This window comes from Hippocampus zosterae, chromosome 10 (assembly GCF_025434085.1).
Source record: "Hippocampus zosterae strain Florida chromosome 10, ASM2543408v3, whole genome shotgun sequence".
In the NCBI taxonomy this organism is placed as follows: Eukaryota; Metazoa; Chordata; class Actinopteri; order Syngnathiformes; family Syngnathidae; genus Hippocampus; species Hippocampus zosterae.
In genome coordinates, this window is record NC_067460.1 from 18,829,603 (window position 1) to 18,844,058 (window position 14,456).

The 14,456-nt window shown below is 42.1% G+C and overlaps 1 protein-coding gene across 1 annotated transcript in view; it reads left to right on the forward strand.

The window, feature by feature from the left end:
- The first annotated feature begins 1,465 nt into the window (after positions 1 to 1,465).
- Positions 1,466 to 14,456, forward strand: part of aasdhppt (aminoadipate-semialdehyde dehydrogenase-phosphopantetheinyl transferase) — a 131,828-nt gene continuing 118,837 nt past the window's right edge. Inside the window, exons 1-7 of the mRNA XM_052077807.1 lie at positions 1,466 to 1,894; positions 1,972 to 2,085; positions 2,321 to 2,450; positions 2,641 to 2,762; positions 3,169 to 3,330; positions 4,700 to 4,753; positions 4,889 to 5,055. Of these exons, the coding sequence (XP_051933767.1) occupies positions 1,700 to 1,894; positions 1,972 to 2,085; positions 2,321 to 2,450; positions 2,641 to 2,762; positions 3,169 to 3,330; positions 4,700 to 4,753; positions 4,889 to 5,038 (927 nt within the window). The 5' untranslated portion in view covers positions 1,466 to 1,699 and the 3' untranslated portion in view covers positions 5,039 to 5,055. The remainder of the gene's footprint in view (positions 1,895 to 1,971; positions 2,086 to 2,320; positions 2,451 to 2,640; positions 2,763 to 3,168; positions 3,331 to 4,699; positions 4,754 to 4,888; positions 5,056 to 14,456) is intronic.

Sequence of the window (14,456 nt, forward strand, 5' to 3'; positions counted from 1 at the left end):
GTAGCAATCCTATATGTAATACATGTGAACAGAATTCAGTCAGGCACAGATGGAAGTGATTCTAAAAAAACAATGGTGTTTACATGTAATGAACCGGGCTGCAGATATTTTCAGGCTGAAATTGTACTGTATGTATGCGAGAAAGAGAATTTTACAATAGATGTTCTATATATTGATACTAGATCAATTAACAAATTCATTTCAGGCTTAAACCACAAAAAAAGGTATCTGCCGGGCTGACATGTCAGCATGGCAGTTCTTTAGTTTTTGCTTTTACTTTTTTTTATAGTAAACATTACAGCTGAACATCTCTCTGTGTGTTTATTTATCTCCTGCACTACAGTCAGCCTGCGGGGACATGTTCACACAGCACAGAAGGGGTGATGCTGAACTCAGTAGATTGACACTTGAAACAGCAGATTCCTTTGTACCAGATTTCCTGTAAAACTAACACCTTTTGAAGCACCATGAAAAGAAGCAATTCAAAGTGGGGCAAAAAGTAAACACAATGTGTGAGTGTAGACAGAGGGAGATTTCATTTTATTTTTACCGGTAATTGTTTTTTTCGTCTTTCACAATGACTGGTTAGCACGTCGGCCTCACAGTAGAGGTCGAGGGTTCAATTCTTTACTTTACTGTGTAGAGTTTTCATGTTCTCCTAATGCCTGGGTGTACTCCAGTTTCCTCCCACATGGCAATATATATATATATATATATATATATATATATATATATATATATATACACACACTGTATATATGTATATATGTATATATATATATAATTCCCAGTCCCTTAAAATATTGCTTGCATGTCGATCTTGCCAAATGGGGCAACCAAATGCCCTTTAAAACCATTGATAGATTATAATGTTGATTTTTTTTCCTGCTGTAACAGCCGAAATGTCTTATTCAAAGAGCCTTCATTTCGGAAATATTTGCCTTATTAAGTCCTGCTTTGTTTCTTAATATAATATGTTCTTATCTCTGTTGTGAAATGAGTTTCCAAAAGGGAAAAAAACAGATCTTGAATGCTTGTTTTTATTAAAAGATAATACAGTACATCATCACATGGTGAAAAGAAACATGCGCGAGACAACAAAATACGTCTAATTTCTTTGAAAAGGTCTCTGCGCATCGTCTCATGTCTAAAAACTAACTCACTAAGGAGACTACGTATGCAGTAGACAAAGTGAGTGAATGGCTATCCATCAAATGCAGACATTGATCACCTAATTACTACTATTATATCTGCCTGATAACTCAGATAACACATTAATTACTCTTATTAGTCTGCCAGAAATGATCCTTTGGATTATTGTAATTTAATTGTTTTCTTTTCTCTTACAGTACGTCAGTTGGTATAAAATTTTTACGAATCTTAAAATATCCGAGTTTTTTTAACTAGCAACTGAAAGCATCTTTAATGGTGCCCAGTTTTGGTGTCTCTAATTGGTCAATCGGCCAGCGTCTCTTATGACATCATCATATCTCGCCGTGCTCTTCCGGGAACGTGCGGAGTCCGTAGCTAAAATGTAAACAAATCGCCTACTACTGTACTTTATGTTACAATACAATTGAAAAGCGCGTCGCTTTTCTCCGCTAAGAGATATCGGCGATATCTAAATTATTACTCACAGAAAGCACAATGCGTCTCTCTCTAGCGCGCAATGCTAACGTTAGCAAGGTGACAACTTCTGATGTTCATAACTCGTGGTCAAGGAGCCAAGATGTCAGAGGCTGACGACCGAATGGGTTCTATTCGCTGGGCTTTTCGCTGCGGGTCTTGGACTCCTGCCAGGGCTGACTGGCTGTTTGCTGCTCGTTGCGTTCAGCCGGAGGAAAAAGACAGAATAGGAGCGTTTGTTTTCGCGAAAGATGCCAAATCAGCCATGGTAAGCTGTGCTGAACGAATTGGCCTATCACAATTTTCACTGAAATTCGTTGTCTAATAAACGCGTTCATGTGTCAGGCTGGCAGGTTGCTGCTTAGGAGGTTCGTGTGCGAGAGGATGGACATTCCCTGGGCACATATCTGCCTGAAACGATCTCCGAGAGGGAAGCCTTACCTAGCTGCACCACTTCAAGTTCGTGATGATTACTTTAACAATCTCCGAGAGGGAAGCTTACCTAGCTGCACCACTTCAAGTTCGTGATGATTACTTTAACAATATGCATGGGACAGATATCATCATTTGTTTCGCAGGAATATAGTACACGTGCCTCCAAGACACATTCTCTTTAATACATGGGCCTCGGTTATAGTCGTGAGAGGCAGGCGTACTTAGGGACGGCATCGATGTTCAATGTGGATTTGTCCAGATCAGCCCAGATTCGGGAGCGGAACCTCAGACCTGGAGCTTTAACATCTCTCACCAGGGGGACTATGCGGTGCTTGCTGCTGAGAAAGGCATTCAAGTTGGCGTTGACATCATGAAGACAGTCATGCCAGGTAAGTGATGAACCCAGCAGTTAAATTTGGAAATCTTTGCATGCGCGAGATGGCGCTAGAGTACAGTAATGATGTTTGTCTACCTCTTCATAGCTGATACAAGTCATCTCAATTCATTTTTGTCGGGTTTTTTTCCCCCCTGTCGTTTTTGGTTCCATCTCTCTTTCCCTCCATCTCTACCTCTCTTCAGGTAGCAACACAGTGCCCGAGTTCTTCCGCATCATGACACGTCAATTCACGCCGTACGAGTGGCGCGTCATCAAGTCAGCTGACTCCGAGCAGCATCAGCTCGCTATGTTCTACCGCCACTGGGTAACCAGGCAACCATACAACCTGCTATGTCCTACAGGGACTTATGTATGCGTTTGTGAGAAAGAAGCATCATATTGATAATCCTTCTTTCCCTTTCCCTTATTCACACACGCACATATCCATATGTACAGAAATAATCAATATACACCGTTTAGCTTGAGCATTATCATTGATCACCATCTGTTGATGTGCATAATGACATTGTTAATCATTGTCACCATCAATATAGGTTATTTAAGTTTTTTGTCTCTCAAAAAGAAATTAAGTGTACCCTCTGCTGGATTTATCAGTGCTTGTTTTTCACGAGCATGCGAGTAGCGATGTCAAAGTGATAGAATGTACAAAATTAGCAGTCATCTTACTCCAAATTTCCTTGACCTCACTGGGAGTTTTTGTCCTTCTCAAGGCCCTGAAGGAGAGTTTCCTCAAGGCCACTGGCACAGGACTGGGTTTCAATCTCCAAAGATTGGAGTTTCATCTGTCCTCTGAAGCTCTCACACAGTCCCGTGTTCTCTGCCAGACCAGAATGCATCTGGATGAAGAGGCCGAGGAGAGCTGGCTGTTTCAAGTGAGTATATGTTTCGGAGCTATTGTGTTGGGTAAGACCCAGATGAAGATGACTTTTTAGACATTTAACTTTTGAACTGTTTTCTTATTATAACAAAAAAAATGGAGCACAAAATCCCTGTGGCTGCATATGTCCCTTGTGCAGAGGCATGAAAAAACTAGGAAGTGTCATGTTTCATATCTGGATGTGAAGCTGACAGTTTATTCAAATGTTTGCTCGTGGAAGGTCATAACTACAGAGCCGCCAATTATGGATTGTCCATAGTTTGTTACGTGTGTTGCTTGTAACTAGTAACATGTCTGTGTTGCACTTCCTGGTTTACTCGTGGGAGGGTGCTCGCGTACGTGGGGAAAACCCACGCAAGTAAACAAAATCCACAGGTCAGAGAGGCAGACGTGCTAGTCACTTGTAATCGCCGTGCTTGGTTTTCCCACTACATCTTAATAAGACACATTGCGTATGAGTGCCATCTGTTAAAATATATTTGTCGTTTGTTTCAGTTTAGACCTCCAACAGTATTTAGAAGCACTTAAAAAAGGGCCTGGATGAAATCCGATTGTTACAAACACGGCGGAGGAGCGACCAATTAGATGCGGTATAATGCCTGGAATGAAAGAGTGTAAAGGCAGGGCAATGCCAACACCTGCCCCTCAGTGGATGTTCTAATGGAAACATCCACTTTGTGAATCCCAGGTGGTCTCACACTGCTGAGATTGAGAGCGAGGTCCAAGGGGTGCTCCATCAAGGCCGAGGAAACGTCAGTTTGGATTGTCCTCTTTTTTTTTTTTAAATCCGTCTCCTCATACTCTTTTCTTTTCTCACCATCTTGCCTCTTCCATCTTTTGCCCTCCTCTCTCTCCTTCCCGCCGACATGCACAACCAGCAGAAGAATTAGCATGTGACCGCTAAAGGTTACCAACAGTCTAAAGTGAGCGAGCGCTTCTCTCGTCACGTACTTACCCTCGAGAGGTACCCGATGCTTAATGCAGTTCCAGTGTCAAGGTTTTGTCATAAGGGAGTAGCGGCTCACTCACATTGATAATGGTGGAGTGTACCTTTTTTCAACCTTGATTTTTTTTTTTTTTTTTTTTTTTGGGGTCGTTATCACTTTACCATACTCCCATCACAAAACCGGTCTTGGTTTTAGACCTGCAACCTCTGACCAGTAAAATGTTGTGGAATGGCAGTGCTCACACCCATTTCAGACTGGCGGCTAACTATCAAGGTCATTTTGAGAAAGGTATAGTGACGCGTGAGATTGAGCGCTGACCGTAAGTCGCCATGAGATTAGTTGTTTCGAGAGACGGACGGACAATCTTCATAAACTGTCTTCATGTTATGACACAATTTTTATGATGTGTGCACGCAGGAGAGTTTACTTGACGCTGATCATCATGTTGCTGTAGCATTGGGACACTCGACAGTAAGTATCGCGAATTGCCTCTGTCTTAGTTATTTTGGATGAGCGGTCAGCCGTTGCCAAATTGTAACCTTTGCCGCATTATATTGTGCGAGCGGTCATCGTGTCATGCACATCATTTGTCTTGTTCCCTTTCAGAATCCTCCCTCGTCACTTCCTCCACCCACCGCTTTCACACATCTGACGTTCCCTGACCTCATCGCGTCAGCCTCACCTCTGACAGAGGAAGACCCCGCCTACTGGGAAAGCTTCCAAACGAAAGCCGAAGCACCTGTGAGACCAAGATGACATACAAGGCAGTCCCCGTTCACTTTTGACATCTTTTTCTGACATTCAGAGCAGAATATTGTCACATTTGACCAGTTACGGTCTTCCCAAGGATCGCTTAACAATACTGACAAACAAACGTACACACTGAAATTCACAACTGCAGGCAATTTGGTGCCCTGTAACGGAACCATTTTAAATCTGCTCGATGCTACAAGGTATGCTTTTTGAAATAAAACTTAGCCGTTGCAAATATGCTCTTCTAAGAATGTCAACATGGACCTTTTCTTACTTACTAGCACACACCAGGCACTTCATGAAGGATTGCCTGAACGCTTTCAGAACGTTTTTAATTATTCATGGCATTGAATACATTCATTGAACGCTGCCACGTTCAAGAAATGACATAATATTTTAATATTTCAACTTCATGACGTGAGGTATCTTTGAAGAGGAAATGGAGGCTCCTCCAGTCTTCCCCTCATGGAACGGTAGTGGATGTCAGCACCATCGATTCATGGTGAAATACATTTGAACCTTAGCATAATGTCACTGCGCAAAAAGAGACTCCCATCACATTTTCAACGCTTATACTCCAGTTTTACGCAAGCAGATTTGAATTGTGTCTCCTGCTATTCGCTGAAACGAGCAGCATCAATGGCCTTTTGCTGCCCATCCAGCTGGTGCAATTCCCTCTTGTCTGCAAACTCATCACCGTCTGAGATGAGCTCCAGATGTGGGCGGTGCCCCCAATGGAATTGGCGTTTGTAACAAAAATAATAACTTCCATTTCTGTCCGCGCGGTTCAAACGCAGATCCCCTATTTGCAGCATCCCTTCCCTATGGGGTCGCATCATGCACAAAAAGCACTAGAGAGCAAAAAGAAAAACAAAACACTTTTTGCCACTGCGAAAGCTCGCTTAGTCAAAGTCTCTGGAGATTCCTGTTGGTTGTGGAACGTGGGGGTTCGCTGTATCATATCCTTGGGTTTGCAGCTACTGCAATCATTAAGGTCCAGGATGATGGCCCTGAAATCTCCCAACACTCAAAAAGGGGAAAGTCTACTTCTCGACCCTTTTCTGCTTCCATGTTCCGACACTCTTTCAGGTCAAAGGCTGTCAGATTATAAACGTGGCCCGGAAATCGTCCGTGTCTGCAGACGGATAATTGTGTTTCTATTTATACATGAGTACGAGTGGCTAAGTATGTAAATGCACTCCCTTTTACAGCCCGGAAAGAAATAGAAATAGAGGTTGAAAACACACACACACACACACACACACACACACACACACACACACACACACACACGTGCTTGCAGTCAATGCCTCCAGCTGGCCTGAATTACTTTGCCCCCTGGCCATTTTAAATCTTGCACAGAGGTCAGACTGGAGTCACATTTGAAAGCGGACATATTTAGTAGCCTCGGGTTTACAAGGCTTATCAGACCACAGCAATCTTTTTTTTTCTTTCTATATGATGACAAGAGTTCATTGGAGAGGGGGAAACATTCCATCCAAGGCTCCTGATCGGGTTAGTGACAGGAAGGAGAGCATGAGAAAAAAAAGAGGACGTGGAGAGCGCAACAATTTGATGGACAGAAAAATACCGTTCAAGAGTACCGGTAAGCTGCATCCCAATTTGGACTTTGTGTTCACTGTTAAAATAAAGAAAAGTGCATTTTTCCAGTGTATGTGGCGTTATATGTGAGGTTCACAAATTATGACAATAAACATCTATATATATATTGCGCGTCGTCCCGCACGCGGTCTGTCCTTCCGTCTGTCCCTTTTCAAAACGTACCTACTTCACCGCACCACTGCGCGCCGCCACTGCGCCGCTCAGGCAGTGGCTCACTACGATCGCGCGGGCATCTTAGCGAAAAAATGTTGTCTACCCACAAGCATTGCAATGAAATTGTTAGTTATTTAGTAGAGCTAAACATCTCTTTATTTTCGCGATAAGCAATGAAGATGAACAAAAAGTTGAACCAAGCAACAGCACTTTTGTGGGCCGAACCACCACCTTACCAGCCTTCCGCAGGAGTATTTTTATAACAGTCGTTTTTGAGACTTTTTTTTTTAATGTGAGTCAAATATGGCACATGAAAGCTGTGGCTTGGTTGAGGTTGAATTCAGGCTGATATCAGGAACCTGTTCTGGCCCAGCGTCGGGCCGGAGTAGGACCAGATAGGGTTTTACAATGCGGCTCAGATCTGGGCCAAATGCGGCCCACATCATGGATGCCAGACGTGGGCCACTGCAGGACCGTCATTCATTGAGGTATGAGGGCCGAGTGTACGTGCCGTGTCTGCCCCAGAGCTGGGCCAGAACAATTTTGCTGACTGGGTGGTGAGGATACAGAAAATAAATGATGGAAAATAGGGGATCGGAATGTTCATCCTGTCTATTCTGGTTCCATCCTTTTTATCACTCCCCTTTGCACAAACATCCCTGTACACAGTGGTGCCCCCCCCCCCCTACACACACACAAAATGCTTTCATGCTGCACAAGATTGGAAACTTGAAATTTCAATATGCTCAAACAGTCAACATTCCCCTGACCTGTTTGCCTTCTGACTTTTGTGAACTCAAAATATTTGTTTTCCTCTTTCAGCTGCAAAAACAATCTAATGACATTTTGTTCATTTGTGTGTGTCTATGTAGTACTGTACTGATGTTTTGGTCATTTTTCAACCTTTTGCGGTAAGTAAATGGGAAAATGTGTTTTGTGTCTTTTCGGGCAGCAGATGGTTTGTCTACATAAAGAACATTTGCCTGCACAGAGGCACAATGTCATGTTTTGACAACCATTGGTTTGACAAATCAATGGAAACATGACATTAAAAGCAGTAAAAAAAAATAAATGCTTCCAATTAGAGGACTTCCTGATGAGGTTTACAAAGACAAACAACATGATACCATGTGCAATATTTCCCATCACTGGAATAAGTCACATTGTTTGTGTAGAACCTTTTGAGTATGGCCAAACCTTGACGATAACGTTTCAAGGACTGAAAACACGTGATCTGTTTCAATGAGTCAACTTTGTAGCGTTGTACGATGTCTCCACTTTTCTAAGACTTGCTGGCCATGTGCGTTGGGAGTACAAAAGATTTTTTTGAAGGTTCAAAAAAGCTCTTGCAGAATTCCACCAAATCCAAGTAGCATCTAACTTCTCAGGATTTATTGGTCCTCCTGCTGCCAGAAGTCCAATTAAGAGTTTTCAGTATCATGATTACCAGTGCGGCCTGGTAGTCCAGTGGTTAGCACGTCGGCTTCACAGTGCAGAGGTACCGGGTTCGATTCCAGCTCCGGCCTCCCTCCCTGTGTGGAGTTTGCATGTTCTCCCCGGGCCTGCGTGGGTTTTCTCCGGGTGCTCTGGTTTCCTCCCACATTCCAAAAAATATGCATGGCAGGCTGATTGAACACTCTAAATTGTCCCTAGGTGTGAGTGTGAGCGTGGATGGTTGTTCGTCTCTGTGTGCCCTGCGATTGGCTGGCAACCGATTCAGGGTGCCCCCCGCCTCCTGCCCGGAGACGTCTGGGATGGGCTCCATCACCCCCCGCGACCCTAGTGAGGATCAAGCGGTACGGAAGATGAATGAATGAATGATTACCAGTATCATTTTTTTTCTTTTCTTGTAGCTGCACCCAGCTGGTATGAAACAGCCATGACAGTGACGCGTTCACCATTTTGTTCACCTTTGTCACAATGAGTTACATTTCAGCTTCGATGCTCACTAACATATTTCCCTCTGTGCTCGATCCCTGTTACTCCAGCCAGAAAAAGCTAAAGGGTTTATCCCGTACAAGCTCACCAAACTGAGGTTACAGTATCTCCTCTTACCTAAGTGAGTGTTTTCCTCACTGCGGTGTTGCATTCGCTCCCACGGGGCATTCGTTTGGTCAAAGCAAATCAATGAGGCACAGTGATGGATAGCCATTTAATAATGAGTCGGTGTGTATCGATGTTCGTGTAGGGAAGGCGTTTGCGCGTCTCCATGCACTTATGAGAATTGGAACAGAAACTGCACAAGAGAAGGCGGTATAATTTTTTTTTTTACATTGGTAATTATGTGCAATAGCTCTAAAAATTAAAACGTGGGATTGCCTTTAAAATGTCACGCTCTTAATCAATTAAAAGGCAAGTCACAGGGCTTTTGGTTTTGTATCCATTTCAATTCAAGATATCTTTTGAAAAAATAAAATAAATTACCATAGCATTTCAAGGGGAATCCAATGCTCTGCTGTTTACTTGCAATCAAAACTACACTACATCATGACAACCTCGACACAAGTCCAGACGCCAGCGAGTAGCTCCCCAACAATTATTCGCCCGGTTTCTTTTTTTTTGTCTACCGCAGGACCGGGTTATTTTAATTAATGGATAAAAGTAAAGAGACATCTGGCCATGATCTATTTTTGACTGCGAGTTTTTGATTATAAACTTGGCGTGTATACTGTATGTGGGATGTAGATTAGGTCAAGGTTGTGTTTTGGAATGGTTGACATCACACCCAAACACATGCACATGCGTCAACCAGTAAGAGTGATGATTCAAGAGAAAATAAAGTCTGGTCCAATTTTGTCGCCCTTTTTATATCTAGGCATGTGAGCCATGTTTGTTTTTATTTATTGTTCTCAAATATTTCCTTTTTTTTCGCCTAATCCTCAAAGTATTTGATTCTTGTGTGACTCTCCATTTTTGCCCTTTCCCACCCTATCCCTCCATCCTGTCTTTGTGACGCATCCTTCTGCCTCTGCCGGCAGCATTGGATTACCTCAGTGCACACACGCACACATTAGCGCACACGCACGCGGTCCCTGTCACACACTCATAATTTTTTCTTTTGCATTAGTGCAGCTGGCTGGATGTAGATGTCCCAGTTTCAGATGGAAAAACAGTCCATGGTTTGTATCAAGCTGTGCATGTGTTTGTCTTAAGGGGGCTCACATTGCACATGGATTGGAGCAAATGTCACTTCTTGCTTTTTCACCTTTTCATCAGTTTTTTTTTTTTTAAATTTCACGATAGGCTTCATTTTTGCTACAGTCAGCATAGATCTGATGTGACTTGCTTCTATGGATTCTGGTATATTCAGAAATGTGCAACAATGTTTCTGGGTATTGAGCCTTAAATGTTTGATAAAAGATTTGTGGTCATGTCTTAGAGGTCAAGTTCACCTGACTATGGCCATTTTTGCTGGAACTTAATGACTAAAAATGTCAAGAGTGAAGCACTGAGCTCCATCGCAGTGTAGATTGTGGATTTACCGAATTCAACCCCCCCCCCCCCAAAAAAAAGAAGAAGAAGAAAGTGGACACATTTAAGTCAGTATAATTTTATAATTTACTATTGATTGAACTGTACAGAACTTTTTCCATTTATACAAATCACAGCTCAAGTGAAATGGAAATGTTGTGAACATGTGGCTCTATTTCCACGAATATCATTGCAGTGTGCGTGTTTCGATTATGCCAAATGTGGCGTGACATTCTAATCGCTGCACGCCGCAATTTTTCAGAAGCACAAGAAACAAATGGTGATGGCTGATCGCACCCACATGCACATAAACATTCATGAATAATGAAGCCGAGCTGCATATTGGATGATTGTCCTTCTAATTGTGTTATGTTGGGAAACTCGTATTACATTACAAGGATACCGGCCAGGGCTTCAGTGTTACACACGAGCCCACTGAGATGGCTGCAGTGCATTAAATGGAACTGGGCCACAGTTAATCGAGTAAACAGGATGGGGAAACACCTGTTCGACTAAAAATAGCTCCACTAGTTAGTATACGTATTAGTCGTTATTTTTTCGGCTAAAAACGCCTTACTATACAAGGTCGTTTTTTTTCAGCTAAAAATGCCTTATTATACATGGTCGTTTTTTTCGACTAAAAACGCCTTCCCACATGGTCATTTTTCTTTTCGTCTAAAAACGCCTTACTATACAAGGTCGTTTTTTTTCCAGCTAAAAACGCCTTCCTATACAAGGTCACTTTTTTTCAGCTAAAAACACCTTACTATACATGGTCGTTTTTTTTCGTCTAAAATGCCTTACTACATGGTCATTTTTTTCGTCTAAAAATGCCGTACTATTTATGGTCGGGGTTTTTTCAGCTCAAAACGCCTTTCTATAAATGGTTGTTTTTTTTCGTCAAAAAACGCCTTATTATACATGGTCATTTTTTTTGGCTAAAAATGCCTTACTATCCATGGCCGTTTATTTTTTCAGCTCAAAAACACTTTTCTTTACATGTTCGTTTTTTTCGTCTAAAAACGCCTTACTATACATGCTCGGGTTTTTTTTTCGTTTAAAAACAATTTACTCTTCACGGTGGTTTTTTATTTCGGCTGAAAACACATTGCTATACGTCGTGGTTTTTTTCTTTTTTTTCAAAAAAATGCCTTACTATACAAGGTCGTTTTTTTTCAGCTAAAAACGCCTTACTATACATGGTCGTTTTTTTCGTCTAAAATGCCTTACTATACATGGTCATTTTTTTCGTCTAAAAATGCCGTACTATATATGGTCGGGGTTTTTTTCAGCTCAAAACGCCTTTCTATAAATGGTCGTTTTTTTCCCGTCAAAAAACGCCTTACTATACATGGTCATTTTTTTTTTTGCTAAAAATGCCTTACTATCCATGGTCGTTTTTTTCAGCTCAAAAACACTTTTCTTTACATGGTCGATTTTTTCGTCTAAAAACTTCTTACAATACATGGTCATTTTTTTCGGCTAAAAACCGCTTACTATATACAGTACGTGGTCGTTTTGTCTGTTTTATTTGTCTGTCTATAAACGGATTACTAGACATGGTCGTTTTTTTTTTGGCTAAAAATGCCTGACTATGCCTGGTTGTTTTTTTCGGCTGAAAACAACTTATTATACGTGGTCAGGTTTTTTTCGGGTAAAAACGCCTTACTATACATGGTCTTTTTTTTGGGCTAAAAACACCTTCCTATACATGGTCTTTTTTCTTTTTTTTTTTTGTTAAAACGGCTTACGATTCATGGTCGTTTTTTTCGGCTCACAACACCTTTCTTTACATGGTCGTTTTTTTCGTCGAAAAATGCCTTACTATACATGGCCTTTTTTTTTGGGCTAAAAACACTTTATTATACATGGTCGTTTTTTTTTTCGGCTAAAAACGCCTTACTATATTTTACATCACTGGTGTCAAACCCATTTCACATGGTTGGCCACATACGGCCTCGGTAGATGTCAAGTGGGCCGGACCATTAAAATGATACCATACTTTGCTATAAACAACCAAAACAATATGTCTTTCCTTTGTTTTGGTATAAAGAAGCACAAGAACATTTGGAAAATGTTGAAATTTAATGAACGTATCTTTTACAAAACATTTCATGAAGCACCTTACATTTCCTTCGACAAATGTGTAATTTACTTTTATCATTCACATATATGCATTGCCACTGATCCCATTGATTGTACAAACTTTAATGCACTTTGCGATTACACAAGATTTATAAAGAAAGGAAGTTTTAAACCCTTTACACGTGCATATAAAATCTAAATGTAATCCCTGCCTCCACCTTGCAAACAAAGGAGAGTGCTATTAAATGTGTAAATGTGAGAGTGCTATTGATAGCATCTGCTGTCATGGGTCTGTCTCAGTGACGTGCTGAGGCTGCTGTTGTCTTCTTCTCTGGTCAAAACAGTGTCCCCTAGCGGATACTCAATGAGTTGCACCTTATTAAAAAATATTAATTCTGTCATCGATTTATTTTTTCATTTTTAAATTATCCTGCGGGCCTGATTGAACCTCGCGCGCGCGCGTGTATGTGTGTGTGTGTGTGTGTGTGTGTATGTGTGTTTGTGTGTCTGATGAATGGAATTCTGCATCGGTGTGCAATTGTAAAACAAGGCTGTGTTGAAAAACTAAATCTGAAACTGCATTTAAGGGTGGCTCAATACTGGCTGGCCATATACGGGCCGCAGTTGTAAATTGATTTCTGGCCCTAATACTTCACTCCACAACTGGCCCTCATCTGGTTTGCCAGAGTCAAGCCAGTGCCTCCTTTGCCACTCCTGGGCCGTGTTCGGCCCACATGCACTATGCCAGTGCCGGCTCAAAGAGAATGACTTGATTCCGCTTGCCAAAGTAGCTCATCGAAGATTCAAGCCATCATCTCTGTTTCTTCTTTCTGTAGCTTTGGTGCGGCACAGACATTGCTTCACAATTCAAGACCGAACATTTACCTTGTCTTGAGATTCTGGACTTGAAGTTTCCCTGCTTGAAGCTGCTCTTTGCAAAGCCTCAGAGAGAGCTACCTCTTCCTTAAGATCCCTGGATCCTTATTCTGTGACATGGCCTTGAGAGAGGCTTGCTAAGAAAGCTTTGTGACGCCTCAGAATACGCGTCATTCACACCCTCTCCGCGCAAACAAGGAAATACTACAGCGCAAGTCAAAACACATCACGTACGTGCACACTGTTGGCACTAATAATAGATTCATTAATGCAGCATGATTGGATTGTAGAACAATATGATTCGAAATGAGTATCTAATGGGAGCGTTGTAATGAAGTTAAAGGATGTTCCAGGAAGCGCGAGGATACGTGCGCTCACGCGGTTTGTGTCCTCGGTACGTTGTCGACAGGGGTTTGTTTGAAGGAGCCGTGTGTCCTGCTCTTTACATTGCAGTTGTCATGCAAATGAGAGTCATGTCATGCGCTCTCACGCCTCTCACACATCAACTGGGCGTGTGTACTGCAAGCAGCTGCAAATCTCTTACGAAATAAGCCTGTCACTCAGGACACGTTGTAAAGACAAACCTCAGTTGCGGCCGTGATGTTTGCAGTGCGTTTCGGGTAATCCTGCAGTTTAAAACATTTGCCTTGGGGATATATTTGGATCGGTGATTACTCCGGATTTTGAAGTGGGAGACTTCAAGGAAAAAAAGGCACACCAAAAACAAAGCTCTTTCATCAGCATCACTTTAATTGTTAACCAAAAAAAAAAAACAGAAGAAGGGATGTTTTTAATGAGCAATGTAAAGCGCGCACACACACTTCATGCATACTTAAAAATCCTGCATTGGGAATCCTGCTCACGCAGCCCTGCAGGGTTTCCTTCACAAGCTTTTAATTTGCATGGATCAACTCTAATCCCCAATCCTGCCCATCTCTTTTGCACCAAGGCAACCCTGATGGAAAATTTCAGAGCCAGGCAACAGTGGCAGAGCCCGAATTTTCGGGTGGGGGCCAGGGGCTGGCCAAGGCTATCTCAAGGGACCTGCAAAACTAAAACTTGGAAATATCTTCCACACAAACACAATCAACATCCATTTTTAGATTGGATAAAATTGGGACGCACGTTGCCCACGCGCGCACACGCGCAACAATAGCACTGATTTCAAGATTCAGCGACCGCCTTTTACCTCCACTCTTGCTCTTTTAGGCTT